Here is a 14,456-nt window from a genome sequence, read left to right on the forward strand (position 1 = left end):
TATACAGAATTTCGCCTGATTTCAGCATTGATTTAATTGGACGTTTTTTTTTAGAGCTTGTATGAAACTTATAAACTGTTTATGCAGAAAGTCGATTTATTAATATCATATGTATAATTCTTGGCGGTGAAAGCAAGAAATTTGGCCGAAAAAACTATTCTTTGAGAAGTGTATAAGTTAATAACCCTCAAATCCGTAATTTGTAGAGATTTATAAATTACTTTAGGTCATTAATATGAAACCTTGTAAGCCCCATGTCCGAAAAGTTGATATTACAATAAACTCAGACTGAATATTTATAAGAATTTGGGATTTGTAATGAAAGCAAAAAATTTGTAATGTTAAGCCGTGATGACAATTTTTATGTACAAGTTAATTAAGGGGTGGGAAGGGTTTTGCAATTTTTTTTTCATTTTAATTTCAATCTTAGAGTTTCAAGAATGTTTTGTTAAAAATTTGAAGTTAATCGGAGTAAAACAGGCATAAATATAGCGCATCAATTGATCAACTGATTGGCCTTCAGTGAAGCTGTTTAAGTATAAAAAACTTTCAAACGCGTTTGGACATATTCTATATATAACAAATTTTTAAGTGAAAAAAAAATTACAGGCCATAGGGGGATTTAATGATACTTTAACTTAATTTTAATTGTTTTTGATTTTAGATAATTTCCGACCGGGATACGGTGAACACCGTAAGAAAAGTTCTGTAACCGGATAGTTTTTCAAAATTTTTGGTCATTAAAAATATTTATAATATTGTTAAAAGTATACGTAATAATGTACAAAAGCTTTCATAAATAAATTTGCTCAGAAAAACAAATCACAAAAAAGGTGTTTTTTTTTTAAATCCGTTGTCGTGGTATGACCTCATTCCCAATAATTTTATATTTTAGTTTTAATAATTTTATAATATTTGTTGATTATAACACATATGATCAAGTTACACTATGACTGTGTTCCATCACGAGTCAATAAGAATGAGTCGACCAAAAAAAAAAATGTATAGGAAGAGAAGAGGCGGCATAAAACACGCTTTCAATAATACCAACTACCAACTGCAATTGGGATGCTTCCACATAGCAACATACTCTTATTAGAAGTATTAGGAGTTAACTTTACTGTGCTCACATAACAGCATATCATGAATTTGAAAGTCATATGAGTTAGCTTACATCCTTGCAGAGAGTTTAGTAAACTTGGTATGACTGTTCCTTTGCAAAAAAGCAAAGTCGCCAAAAATCAAAAATAGATTTCAAGATAGATATTCAGTGTGTGATTTTTTATTTGTTCACAAGAGAAAGATAGGGCCATATGCCACTTTGAACATGCTACGTCCGACTACATTTATTTTTAAAGTTTTAGCAGAATATGAAAAAGTTGATTCTTAAATATATATATAGCCAGAAATATTTCCTTATTATTGACGATGCCTATTTGTAATATCTGTCGAATATATTCATTAACTTTATGCAATTTAAAGAATTTAATTTCAAGTCCCAACAATTCGAGCATAAATTTACTGTCAAAGAGGTGCAGTCATGCGGCTTATATGGTTAAATGACACCATTAATTAATTAGCTGGTTAAAGTCAAAACCGATATATATTTCATCATGCATTGCAATTAATTAATTAATGTTTGTCAAGCCACATAAAGCAAATCCACAGTTTGGCATGCACTGTGCGAGAAATTAGCTTCCCTGACACAATCGCCCACTAATAGACTCGCCATTTGTCAGCTTATCTAAAATCACTAGACAAGGACTAAAACCAAAGAGCACACAAAAAAGTGCCAACAAATTAACATAACATTTACCGCAATTAATCAAAATGAAGTCCCCTTGGCCATGTCAATGAACCGCATGAGCAGGCCATCTAACCTCCCCATTTTGAGAAGAATGAAAGTGATGTCAAGGTCTGTCCGCCCCCGTCAAATGAAAGGTTTGCTAACAACTCGACCCGACCGGAGCAGCCATCTAGGACTATGGCAGACAAATTATCGTTTTACCTGGATATCTTGGTATCCCACAGTGAACTTGAATCTATCAAATACAGGTTCTGTGGGCGGTGGGTTTGCTGGGTGGTTCAGGTTTTGGTAAAGTGAAAATATCTGAAAGTGACAGGATAAGATAGAGAGAAGTGAGCAGTGTGAAGGAAGGAGAGAAAAAGTGAAAGTATGACAAAAGGACCATGGATGGAATGCCTAGACACCGTGCTTCTTATTATGATATAAAATTAAAATGAAAGTTGTAAAAATCTACTTGTCTGAAAAGAGCATAGAAAACCCAGTGGGTTAGCCATGAATTTAATGGTATGGAAATGAAAAAAAAAAATGAAAAATCTCACTCTCGTGGCAAAAGTTATGTAGTTAAGTCTAGCATCAATTTGGACCACAATCGGTCTATATGGGACGTCTAATAGAGGTCCACCGAAAGAATCTAATCGTATCTCCAAATGGAAACCAGAATAGCTAGTCATATACTGCCTAAAAGTGGTCACATATACAAAGAAGAGACAGAGGATGTAGGAAATTTGCAAAACTTTTATAATTAATCGCTTCCACCCACAAATAACAAGGATTAACACTTAAGAAATTTGGAGTTAAATTCATTAAATTCATTCAAATGGCCTTCATTTTTATCGGACAATGTGTGGCGTAATTGAATCACTGTGCACACCCACGTCCACGGAGACAGACACGTGGTTAAATGTGGCCGTGTGACCCTCTTCAGGCTTGTTGATCGCACCCTTCGTGTCCTTAGCCAACAGCTGTCTATTTAAAAATTGATTTGTTGTTATTTACATGCGACATTATTTATCTTAAATCTTTTTTCTCTCGTTTCTCCTCTATTCCCCATTTTTTCTCTCTCTCTCTAGGCATTAACATTGTCGGCCAGATAATTGGGTTGCTTCTATAGTTGCCTCTACTGGCTGTGCGTTGGTGTTGGTGTTGGTGGTGCTGCTGCTGTCGAAAATCCAATTTGTAAGTGTCAGTGACAGTTTTAGGCAATGTTGCTTTACCTTTTTCCTTCCCTTCCCTTCCGTTCCCTCCCTTTCTGTTGGCTACCCAGTTTTTTTTTATTGACGTTTTCTCCATTGAACCGAAAATCACAGTTGATTTTGCATGCAACAAGTGAAAGTGTTGGGTTGAGTTAGAATGGAAGGAGATCGACCCCACAATGACTTTTGTTTGTCGGTAACACTGATGTATTTATTTCTTTAAATGTGACGAAGAAGGGATTTTTTTGTGTATGTGTGTGTGTGTGTATGTGGCGTATAATTGAATTCATTCATGTAGAAAAATCAATCAGCAAGTTTTAACCTCTTTTTTTGCGCAATATACAAATGGGATTTCAGCTTGCAATAGGTATGGATTGCAATTTATTGAATTTCTTCAGTTTAAATTTAAACTATTGAAACTCTTTAGAGTTCATGGGGGAATGCAACAAATTGTTGGTACTTTACACATATTTTGCACATGCTTAGTTTGCAGCATCTGCTGCCAGAAGTAATTGCTTCATTAATGCCTCGAGTTTAACTATGCAATGCCAGCAAGGATGGAGAAAGAGAAGAGATAAGCCCTTTAAGGACACTTCACTTGCACCTCTGCCACTCATTAGGACCCTCCACCGCAACCTTTTGTTGGCTTAGACTAGCCATAGTTGTAGCCTGTGTCTGACCAGCATGCCTTCTCTTTATCCTGTTCGTTTTCCTTGCCTCGCTATGCCGCATTTTGTTGCTGCTCATGAGCGTGTTAAATGCAAATGTCGTGGACCATCATTGCAACATGGAAAATGGAAAATGTTTATAAATTATGCAAGGTGTTTTTCGGGCCAGAACCATCTGCTGTCATCCTTTGGACCAAAAAACATCCTTCTGTTGGGAGGAAGGAAGTGTCTCGTTTGTTTTGTTGGCCCTTGTTTTGGTTGCTGTTGTTGTTTTTGCTCCTAATAGCTGCAAGCACATTGACTTTTGTTTGTGTTTCTGTGGTCTCTTACCGCAAATATAGTAACTATATACATATATATATATACCAGAGTGTGAGATTATGGTCATTGTTGTCTAAAAGGGGTTGGTGGGGAGTTGCCTGAAGAGACTACGGGTTTTATTTTACATGTCAAAAGTGATTATTCTAAAGGAATACGAGCGAGACTGTGTTTACCAACTAATGGCTTTATTTTTGTAGATTGCAGTATTCATCATCATTGTAATCGGTTTCTTTTGGCAATGGGCATTAGATAATGTCAGGCCGTGAAACTCTAGTCAAAATCAATACACCTAGCAGTATTTTGTGCAAAAAAAAAAGATTCAAAGAGCTCTATTGTAGTCTATCTAGACAAATCGAACCCCACATAATTAGTTTAACGGCTAACCAAAGGCTATAAAACAACCAAACAAAAATCCTTAAGACATAGACTTCCTATTCTTGTACATCAGACAATGAACAGATTTTTAAATTGAACAATATTTATCTTTATGTATTTATTGATTACCTTAGAAAAAGATTTTTAGATAGTTTTTTAAGATAAAACCAAAATGGGTAAAGTTAACCACACGATTTTCATAAGTGAAAGTAGAAATTACAATTCTACCACAAAAACCATTTTAATTTCTTCCGCTCATCAGCCTTTGATGATGCTGGTTGGGGATTGTTTTCTTGACTGCATTTAAATTAATGCAAATGCGGAATGATAGGATGCAAGTGCAGCTGCCGTCTGCAGGCTGCATTTAAAATGTATGCAATGACAATTAGCGTGATTTTCCGCAGAGTCGTTGGTGATGGAAACCAAGGGCTATGCGGCGTATGCGCAATTTGCAAACGACAGGCAAAAAAGGAAACAAAAAAACAGAGACATCAGCTAAAACAAAAACAAATCGTCAACTGTCGCCGGCCTGTCCACATTTTGTATGCGAAGCCAAAGAAAACACAACATGAAATATTCCGAATAGTGAGTAAAGTCATCGACTATATTTATACCCTATGTGATGGTTGTTATAACATAAGCTCTAAGGGAAGTAAGTGTATTGAACACTTTGCCTAGAATTGTCAATTTGCTTCAAGCATTGTCATTTTTCTCTGCGTTTGGATAAGAGTAAAGACGTTTGCATATATCTTCGATATTTAGGGACTTAAACTTAACAAGTTACACCCTTGCTTCGAGGATACAGGGTACAAAAATGCACGAATTCAATTTGTCTCGTGAGGTCGCCAGGAAGCGGAACTGATGGTTAGGGTTGAGAAATGCTGGGTGGGCTCCGCTTTTGACAAGTCAGTAGCAAACTCACGTAAAAACGACGAGCGCATGTACGGCACAGTTCCGGGTCCCGGTTTTGTTCTTTTATTGTTGTTGCTGTTGGCGCACAACACGTGTATGCAACTTGCAGCAAAGGATGATAGAGAACTTTGTTGTTATTATAACCAAAACGTTTTATAAAAAGCATATTGGACTATTCTATGGATTTCAGTGAAATCAATTGGATTTACGGGACAAACTCGTGCTTAAGAAATCTTCTGACATCTCTTTCTGACACTCTTTTTTGAGTTAAGAAATGTTTAACAGGGTATCGAATAGTTCCCATTTTATGGGACACATATTTATTTCACTATCTGCTGCATCTGTCAGTGTCGCTTGTAAGGCGAAACAGCAGAAAGTTGGTTGCATGTTTAACTCACTAAAATAAAAAAGGCCAAGCAAAAAATGCAAACTCGTTTAATGCCAAAGTTTCTATACCCTTGCCATTAGGAAACTTTATCAATGTTATCCAAATTCACGATTAAATATCGTGAGAAAGTAACATTTTTCTTAACGGGCGACTAAACCTGATTATATGAGAAATCTAATCTATATCAAAAGTCATTTGAAACATTTTCAATAACATTATTACCACTCAAAATTCTTGACAAAGATTTTATCTGAAGGCAATCCTTCTATATGGAAACAAATCAAAAGTCATTTAAAGTTAGATGTTATAAATCTAGAACAACTTTTAAATGAGATCTCAATAAAAGTATCATATATCTATGTAAATCAACTCACAAAATTGTCAAAATGAATTTAAGTTTTCTTTCAACTACTATATTCTGCATCGAGATTCAAGGTCTTAGTAAATGCTAATTTATATAATTACATAAAATTTTAAGTAGACTACATTACAAAGGATATGGAAAAATATTAGGGCCATTTGAAAGGGTATACAAAATGGCAAGTTAGCAGGTAAAAGGTGAAACTTTTCATGGCTAAACATTTATACGCACGATTTGACAAGTCAAGATTGCTGTTGGCTGGATGGCAACCGGGCGAATTGGTTGCTTGGTTTAAACCTGGTTGCCTGGTAGCCCGATGGGTGTGTAACCCTCTTCTTTCTCTCTCAAAACATTCGCACATCGTATACGGCTTACAAAAGAGCGCCCCCAAAAACGGAAGTTAGGTTACCTTTTATGCTAGACGTGTTCGTATTTGTCTATGTAGGGTGTGGGTGGTGTGTGTGTGTGTGTATGAGAATTGGTGGGTGGGTGTTTTGTGTGTTTGGGTCTACTGTTGGATGTGCATGTTTGTGTAATGAGTGTGAAAAGTTCATTAAAGTTGCACGTGCGAAATTATATGAAATTTTAAGTGCATGAGTTGGCCTTAGTCACATGGGCAGGAAAAGCATGTTGTTTGCAATTAATTGCCATGTCTCATAAAAGTCATTATTTCCTTAAATAAGCGAGTTATTATTTTGGTAATTGAATGCTCCTTTGTAATGAAAATAAGAAAGAAACCATTTAATTGAATTCAAAAAATTACAATTGACACGTTTGAATATTCAAGAATGATTTCTTTATATCTTTAGGTAAGAGAAAGAACCTTAATGCTAATCCATGTTACGGAAACTCTGTTTTCGTTTTAGTATCGCAAAGATAAGCACTTAATAACAAGGATGAAATAGAAATAGTTCATAGATCAAGTTAATAGATCAAATACATATTCTTAGCAATCTAAAAATATACAAAAACCTATGAGTTTTTAATACAAAACATAAGTTAATGCATCGATACGACATATAAGTCAAGTTAAAATAGTCAATCCAATAACTCCAATACTCTTCTCATTTTAAAAACATGCACACACAGTGAAGATGCTTCCCGAAAAGTAATTGAAATAAATGAAAAAAAATAATTAAAACACTTGAATTTCTAAATTTTCTTATGAGAAAGAAAGCTCTTGAAAAAGAAAATAAAAAATCACCAAAATAAATTGTGACTAGAATTGTATAAATTATTCTCGACAAATTCCTCTGCATTTTTTTAGAAATTCACAGAAATCAGTTTATGTTTTTGTAATGCAATTTGTTAAATAATAAAATGATTCAAAGTCTAAAGGTCACGATACAATTAGTTTTTCAACTTCAATTCAAAATGATGATAAAATGATGAAATTTTAATGGGTTTGCAGCTAGACACATTTGCACAAATTGCAATTGAGAATGAAACAATAGACTGAGTCTGAGAGTTTTACCAAAATGTCCCCACTCCATTAATATTAAGAGGTGTGTCCACAGTTAAAGTTAGCTCGAGCATGAAATATTTTTATTGCCAATATAAATCTTGTTTATGTTGGTGGCAAAACCAAAAATAGAAAAGAAAAGATGAAAGAATTGGGGAAAAAGGGGGAAACCAAATGCTCTAAGTGCCAAAGCCAGACTATACAATGCCAGTCAAAGTTTCTTTTGCTATTTACTTCAAGCTGAGACGTACTCTTTCTTCGTTGATGTTTTTATCGGCAGCAAAAACCTCAATTCTCCGACAAAAAACACAAAAAAAATAAATTCGATTTAACTTAATCGAATCTGAGTGTGATTCAATTCTCCAATATGTCGCAAATGCCAAAAGCCAGACAGGAACAGGGCAAGGGACATGGAGACAGTCGGAAGAAATTGGCAATAAAAACATTGATAACAATTGAAAAATGGTTAAGTAAATGTGAAAATCGTGTTTTAAATGTTTTATCAACGTCAGATGTCTCGTTCTGGCTGCTCAGCCTAAATTCTCCTCTCTCAGTCTCTCTATCTCTCGCTCAAGGACTTTTCACTGTGAAAAGTGAAAAACTGTTTGACACTTTGGCATTTATCAAGCTGAGAACGAATATATGTAATATGTTTGTTGCTTTTTCCAAAACTAATTGAAATGCATTCACAAAAAATTCAAAATGTCAGGGCTGTTAAACGAGAGAGATTCAAGCAGGCTTATTTGGGCCTTTAACAAGGGGGAAAAAGTGTTAAGACTTTTGAAATTTTATTTTTAGCCAAAGCAAAACTTCATCTATTCAATTTCTAGCTTAGCATTTCATATGCATGTCAAAAGAAGTGTGGGTGTTTTGGAAACACATCCTGGATGGTTCACAAGGACCACTACAGCAAACAAGTCAGAAAATCTGTGAGAAGGAGTTGATTAAAAAAAATTGAAAAAAAAATGCCAAACTGTTTGATAGATTCTCTGAGAGGAAGTCGAAAGTACTAATGAAGTAAATGTACATTAGGATGATGGACGACCTTGTCTAGAATGCCTGTGTATTGGTTTCTAATTATAGGCAAATATGAAAGAGTAAGTGAAATGCAAGAAAAAATCAAGGATAGGCTTATGCCAATCCCTTTACCATGGACATAATTTCTGATATTGCTTTTTCTTTCCCAGGTTTGTGGATTTTGTTGAGCTCTCAAATAGGTATTTATTGGTGAAAAAATTATAAATAAACTTCAATATCTCAAAATAATGAAACCATGTTTTTAAAGACAAAAAGAGCTGTTAGTATTGGTAGGTATTATTACTTCCTTAACACGAAGAAAAAGAGTTTAATTACTTTTTTAATTTAATTGTAGATTTAAATTCTTTTTTTAAGATATAAATAAATTTCGTATGGTCAATAATAAAGAAAGGTCTTTAATTTTGACCTTTATAAGAAATTTTTCCAAAGGCCAATTACAGTCTTTGTTCTTTTATATAGTTAACTTGTCTAAAACATCAAAATTAACTACCCAAAAAAAATTTTTAACTAATTTTAATATGAAGCATAAGAAATGGGATTAGTACTCTTTTGGGTATGCAAAAGTCCGGACCCATGCAACTGAATACAAGAATAACCCGTTTGATTATAAGAATTATAATTAGACTTTTAGTTTAAAGGGTATTGATTAGACGACTAGATTAATGTAATTAGACAAATGTAGTCTCTTTAAAATTATTAAAAAATTATGATCACATTGGTTCTAGTTTGACTATTATCGCTATGTACAGACGAAAGCTCATAAAAAGCTTTGAAACTAGTTCAACGATCGTAAGCAAAAACTTTCAGCTGGTGACGTCTTTATGTTATTTAGCAAAAAAATAAAAAAATTAGAAGTCTGCTCGGTATCGAGTCCGAAATACCCTCTATCAATCAGATATACAATGAAAATGAATTAAAGAAAATCAAAAGATAAACATATTTTAGTGTGCCACCATGGCACACTTTTTGGAATTATTATAAAGTGCTCCGAATTTGGACAAAAATGCTCCAATTTTTCGAAAAAATTGCATCTTACGACTTATACGTGTTGTAGAAATCGGAGTATAGTTCCATTGAAATTTAATGCAGGTAATACAGACCCATGATAAGATAATTCAATTAAGTAATCAAGTCGTTTGGACGACTTCGGTGTACCATGCACGAAGATTAAAATTCTGTTGACATGCCGCTTAGCAAACATATCTCACTATCTCTCTCACTCTTTCAAACATAGGAGCACTCTAGCGCCGCCACCGGCCAACGACCAACTCCGCCCTTATGACCCCCATAGTAAAAACGTTTTTAACCGATTTGGATCAATTTGATATGTTACGTTTTTGGCTGTTAATGACAGATTATAGTATGCTAAACTTAATAATATTATTAGTTAAAAAATTGCAACAGTATTTGAATGTGTTCCAATTGCGGGGGCGTGGCAAATATTTTAGATAAAGTTAATCACTGTACATAGCTCTACTTTTTATAGTCTCCAAAATCTAGGTGATAAATCGGGACGAAAAAGCTTACTTCTGCCTGTTAAATACATTTTGCCGACCCTAATATACTATTAAACGCGATGGGGAGCATGGTATTGAAACCAAACGCGGGGGATATTTTTTTTTGTAAACAAATGTTTGTGTATGTGTGAATATAAAATGTTTGACAAGCTGTGCAAAAGAGCTTTTGTATGTTAAATTAATAGATTAATAACAATTGCCGACCAGTCTACCTTTGGAACTATGACAAAAATGTTGAAAACAAGCCGTATTCTCTCCGTTCTGCAAACATCGAAGACACCAGTACCTGCCCTGTGCTGTCAGTCATTTGTAGGTCAAAGTTATGGTAAAAATAATGTTCCAAAACTTATTTCACTTACCATAATTTCAGCGGTGCCAAACTAATGCAGCAACTGCCCTTGCTCGGGATGATAATGAATGGCAGCAGGCAAAGCCATTCGAAGAAATTCCCCGGATCAATTCCTTTGATTTGATTCGGAAAATGATGTTACCCGGTGGCAAATACAAAAACAAAGATGTAGTACAACTAATAATGGCCATGCGGGAAGATTACGGAGATATATTTATAATGCCAGCTATGTTCGGAACACCCTCAATACTAACCACCCACAATCCAAAAGATTTTGAGGTTGTCTTTCGAAATGAGGGCGTCTGGCCAACTCGTGCCGGCAATGCAACGCTTCTCTATCATCGAGAACATTATAGCAAGAACTTTTTTCAGGGCGTAGAAGGGCTTTTACCAACGCAGGGTAAGAAATGGGGCGATTTTCGATCCATTGTGAATCCGGTATTAATGCAACCGAAAAATGTGAGGCTATACTACAAAAAAATGTCACTAGTGAACCAAGACTTTGTGGAGTGGTAAGCTAATCTGTTTACACATAGAATTTTTCCCATTTCACAATTTGTCTTCTACCAGTATCAAGGCCATACGTGATCCGAAAACTTTGGAGGCTCCAGATAATTTCTTGGATTATATTAACCGATGGACCCTGGAGTCAGTGTCTGTTGTAGCCTTGGACAAACAACTTGGATTGCTAAGGAAATCTGGAAACGATGACCAAGCTATGGTTCTCTTTAGAAGTCTAGATGACTTTTTTGACTTATCAGCTGACTTTGAGATGAAACCGTCACTCTGGCGGTATATAAATACACCCAAGCTGAAGAGATTGATGAAGGCATTGGATAACATTCAAAATACAACATTGTCATTTGTAGACGAGGCTGTCAAACGTTTGGAAGAGGAAACAAAGCAGGGTGTTGTTAAGTCAGAGAGTGAGCAAAGTGTTTTGGAAAAGTTGCTAAAAATCGATAAGAAAGTAGCCACAGTCATGGCCATGGATATGTTAATGGCCGGTGTAGATACTGTAAGATTTGCAAAACCTATTCAGAGAGAAACGAATTGATATTGATCTTATTTTACAGACTTCAAGTACATTCACAGCAGCCTTGTTGACGTTGGCGAAAAATCCGGAGGTGCAAGAAAAACTCCGTGAAGAGGTCAAACAAGTGCTGCCCCATAAGGACTCCGAGTTCACAGAGGCCACCATGAAGAATGTGCCATATTTACGTGCTTGCATCAAGGAATCACAACGTGTTTACCCCTTGATTGTTGGCAATTTAAGAAGTACTGCAAAGGACTGTGTACTCAGTGGTTATAGAGTGCCAGCTGATAATGTGGTTACTATGATTCCTTTAACTCATCTCATAAGTGATAAATATTTCCCACGAGCATCGGAGTTTCTACCTGAACGTTGGCTCCGTCCCGTCGATGGGGATGCGGCAAACTCCCTGAAATTAACATATCCATTCGTGTTCTTGCCCTTTGGTTTCGGGCCGCGCATGTGCGTGGGCAAACGTATTGTCGACATGGAACTGGAGTTGGGTCTCGCTCGTTTGATTCGCAACTTTAAAGTCGAATTCAACCATCCCACCGATAATGCATTTCGAGCTTCACTTATCAATGTTCCAAACATTCCGCTTAAGTTTAAATTTACCGACTTATCAGATTAAAAATAAATAGCAAGAACCCATAAATTGCTGAATTGAGAATTTTCAATATTCAAAAATATATAACTGACTGCAAGAGACTTTTTGCTATTGTTATAGATTGATAACTGTTTGAGAGCTTTTTTTAAATTGTTTTTGATTTTTATGTTAATTGGGGAAAAAGCTTAAAACACATACAAACATTGAAGGTCAGATTGATCGGCATGATCTAACTACAATTATTGTTGTGGCAACAAAGCAGAGCCAAAGAGAAAAAGAGAAGCCGGGCTAATTTTGGTCGTGCTGAAATTTGTATACCCTTTGAATGGTTTTAGTTAGTCTTTCCTTACCTAGCCTAAAAACATTTTATATAAAATAAACTATAGAGACTATAAGACTAGACTATAACTATAAACTTTGCTTGGAGCTATGCATACAAAACTATTTATTGATAGCTATAATATACATATATCTGCCAGAATTTAGGAATATTATATGCGTAAGTTAATTACCTAGTCGTTTTAGAAGCAAACAAGTTTTTCTAATCAATTTATATGATATAGTGATCCGATTCGGCTTAGTCCGAAAAAGAATAACGAATGCGATTTCAGCGCCCTAGCTTGAACGGTATGAGAGGAGATTGCTTTTATCCAGACGGACGATAAGGATGTCTTAAAAATGAATGAATGACAAAAGGCAACCTAAAATACGGTAAGTGAAAAATTCCAAAAACGTGCGACAAAAAACCTTACTTTTTTAAAGTTAATCAATGAGGGAAAAATATAAAGTGATCGATATTTGACCAAGAGCCAAAAATATTCCTCAGCTTTTATTGAAACTTGAAATTTGAGTATTATTCAATTAACATTTTGTGCATGTAATATAGACATTATAAGATAATTTAACAGCCAAATGTGGGAGATAGCTTTTATTTGTTAATATACACAAATGTTTATGTATGCAGATTAGTACATCGATTATGTAAGGCTTACTTAGTACACACTGTCGATTTCAGTGGTATCACTGACCTAATTACTACCGCATTTATTGCTAGTATTTTATACCGAATGTGAACTGTTTAAAAGTTTTTATCACATTTTCAATTTGGAAATAAAAAAAATGTAAAAAAAAACTAAAAGTCAGTTAAGTTAAAACTATATTTGCTCTTGATTCTTTTATTGTTATGATAAACGAAACAATGCTATATCAGAGTTGTATAATTATACCAAAAGTACATTACAAAATAAAATTAGACAAAATTCTAAGCGGTGTAAAATGCGGTGTATGTATATTAGTGTCAGTGTGGTCTAATTAGTGTTTAAGCATGGGTTACAAGTATCCAATTAAAGAAATAGTAATGTTTTAAACTTGTATTTTTCATACACCAATTTCCTAAACATTTAAAAAACAGTTTTTGACTTTCAATTTGTGGGAGATATTTAAAACTGTTTTTTATCAAGAGTTGGGAATCTAACTAAAATCACAATAGCCTTTAATCATTTTCCATTCTAAAATTAGTCTACGTATTTTATTAACAAGGTGTCATTATCTCTAATAAATAAGTAGATTAAAGTTAATTGTTGAAAATGTTTCCTTCTCAACAAGATTGTTTTGTATTAATAAACCCACTTGATGGCTGGAGTCTGGAAAACATGAACTTCATCTTTAGACTCCACCCACTCCACTTTGATGAAACAAGGTGCTCTCCATTATGGAGCATGTTTTAAGTCTTTTGTTATTGTTATCAGGCAAATAGGCTGACTTACAACCTCCGCCTTTGTGTTGTCTACTGCATGTACAAACAATTTAATGCCCAGGATAACAAGTCAGGATACACAGACATAGACATAGATATATGAACAAATACATATACACCCACATAAACACACACACACACACACAGTGCTCTCTCCAAGGAGGAGGACACGCGCCAAGTCGCATGCCTTCAGCATTGCCCAAGCTCATGTCCAGGGAATAACCATCTCCACGTGCACTTTTGCTATGAGAATCTGTGTGTTAGTCTCCTGTAAATGCAATTTCTGTCATTTTTAATGGTTTTATAAATTGCACACAAGTCCGGGGTCGCCTTATATATACACTAACCCCTAGTTATACTCTATATATATATTCTATGTACACATAGATGGAGAGAGAAAACGACAAAGTCACTATAGTATTAGTAGTAGTTGACCAGTAAAGCTATGGCCGCTTCTTGACTGTGCTATCATCTAGTGCTTGTTTCTTGCTCTTGACTCTTTACTTAGGCATTAGTCATAGGTATTAAGTTTGTTTGCTCTTTTAATGATTGGATGAGACTTTTCATAGTCTCTTTGACTATAAGGATGATGAGTATGCCTGCAAACATGGCCGGTAATGGCAATTTGTGAGTCGCTTTGTGTTTAATTCTGATTATCCCAATTATTGC

The 14,456-nt window shown here is 34.9% G+C and overlaps 1 protein-coding gene across 1 annotated transcript; it reads left to right on the forward strand.

The window, feature by feature from the left end:
* The first annotated feature begins 10,264 nt into the window (after nucleotides 1-10,264).
* Nucleotides 10,265-12,068, forward strand: LOC6643771 (probable cytochrome P450 12a4, mitochondrial). The gene is made up of 4 exons (XM_002067059.3): nucleotides 10,265-10,351; nucleotides 10,413-10,903; nucleotides 10,962-11,409; nucleotides 11,468-12,068. The coding sequence occupies exons 1-4, from the start codon at nucleotides 10,265-10,267 to the stop codon at nucleotides 12,053-12,055; spliced, it is 1,614 nt and encodes a 537-aa protein (XP_002067095.2). The 3' UTR covers nucleotides 12,056-12,068.
* Nucleotides 12,069-14,456: the final 2,388 nt, after the last annotated feature.

Source organism: Drosophila willistoni, assembly GCF_018902025.1.
Source record: "Drosophila willistoni isolate 14030-0811.24 chromosome 2R unlocalized genomic scaffold, UCI_dwil_1.1 Seg167, whole genome shotgun sequence".
Classification (NCBI taxonomy): Eukaryota; Metazoa; Arthropoda; class Insecta; order Diptera; family Drosophilidae; genus Drosophila; species Drosophila willistoni.

Coding starts and splice junctions, on each gene's coding strand:
- LOC6643771 (XM_002067059.3), top strand. CDS start 10,265: ATGACAAAAATGTTGAAAACAAGCCGTATTCTCTCCGTTCTGCAAACA. Junction 10,904..10,961: donor AACCAAGACTTTGTGGAGTG/GTAAGCTAATCT, acceptor GTCTTCTACCAG/TATCAAGGCCATACGTGATC. Junction 11,410..11,467: donor TAATGGCCGGTGTAGATACT/GTAAGATTTGCA, acceptor CTTATTTTACAG/ACTTCAAGTACATTCACAGC.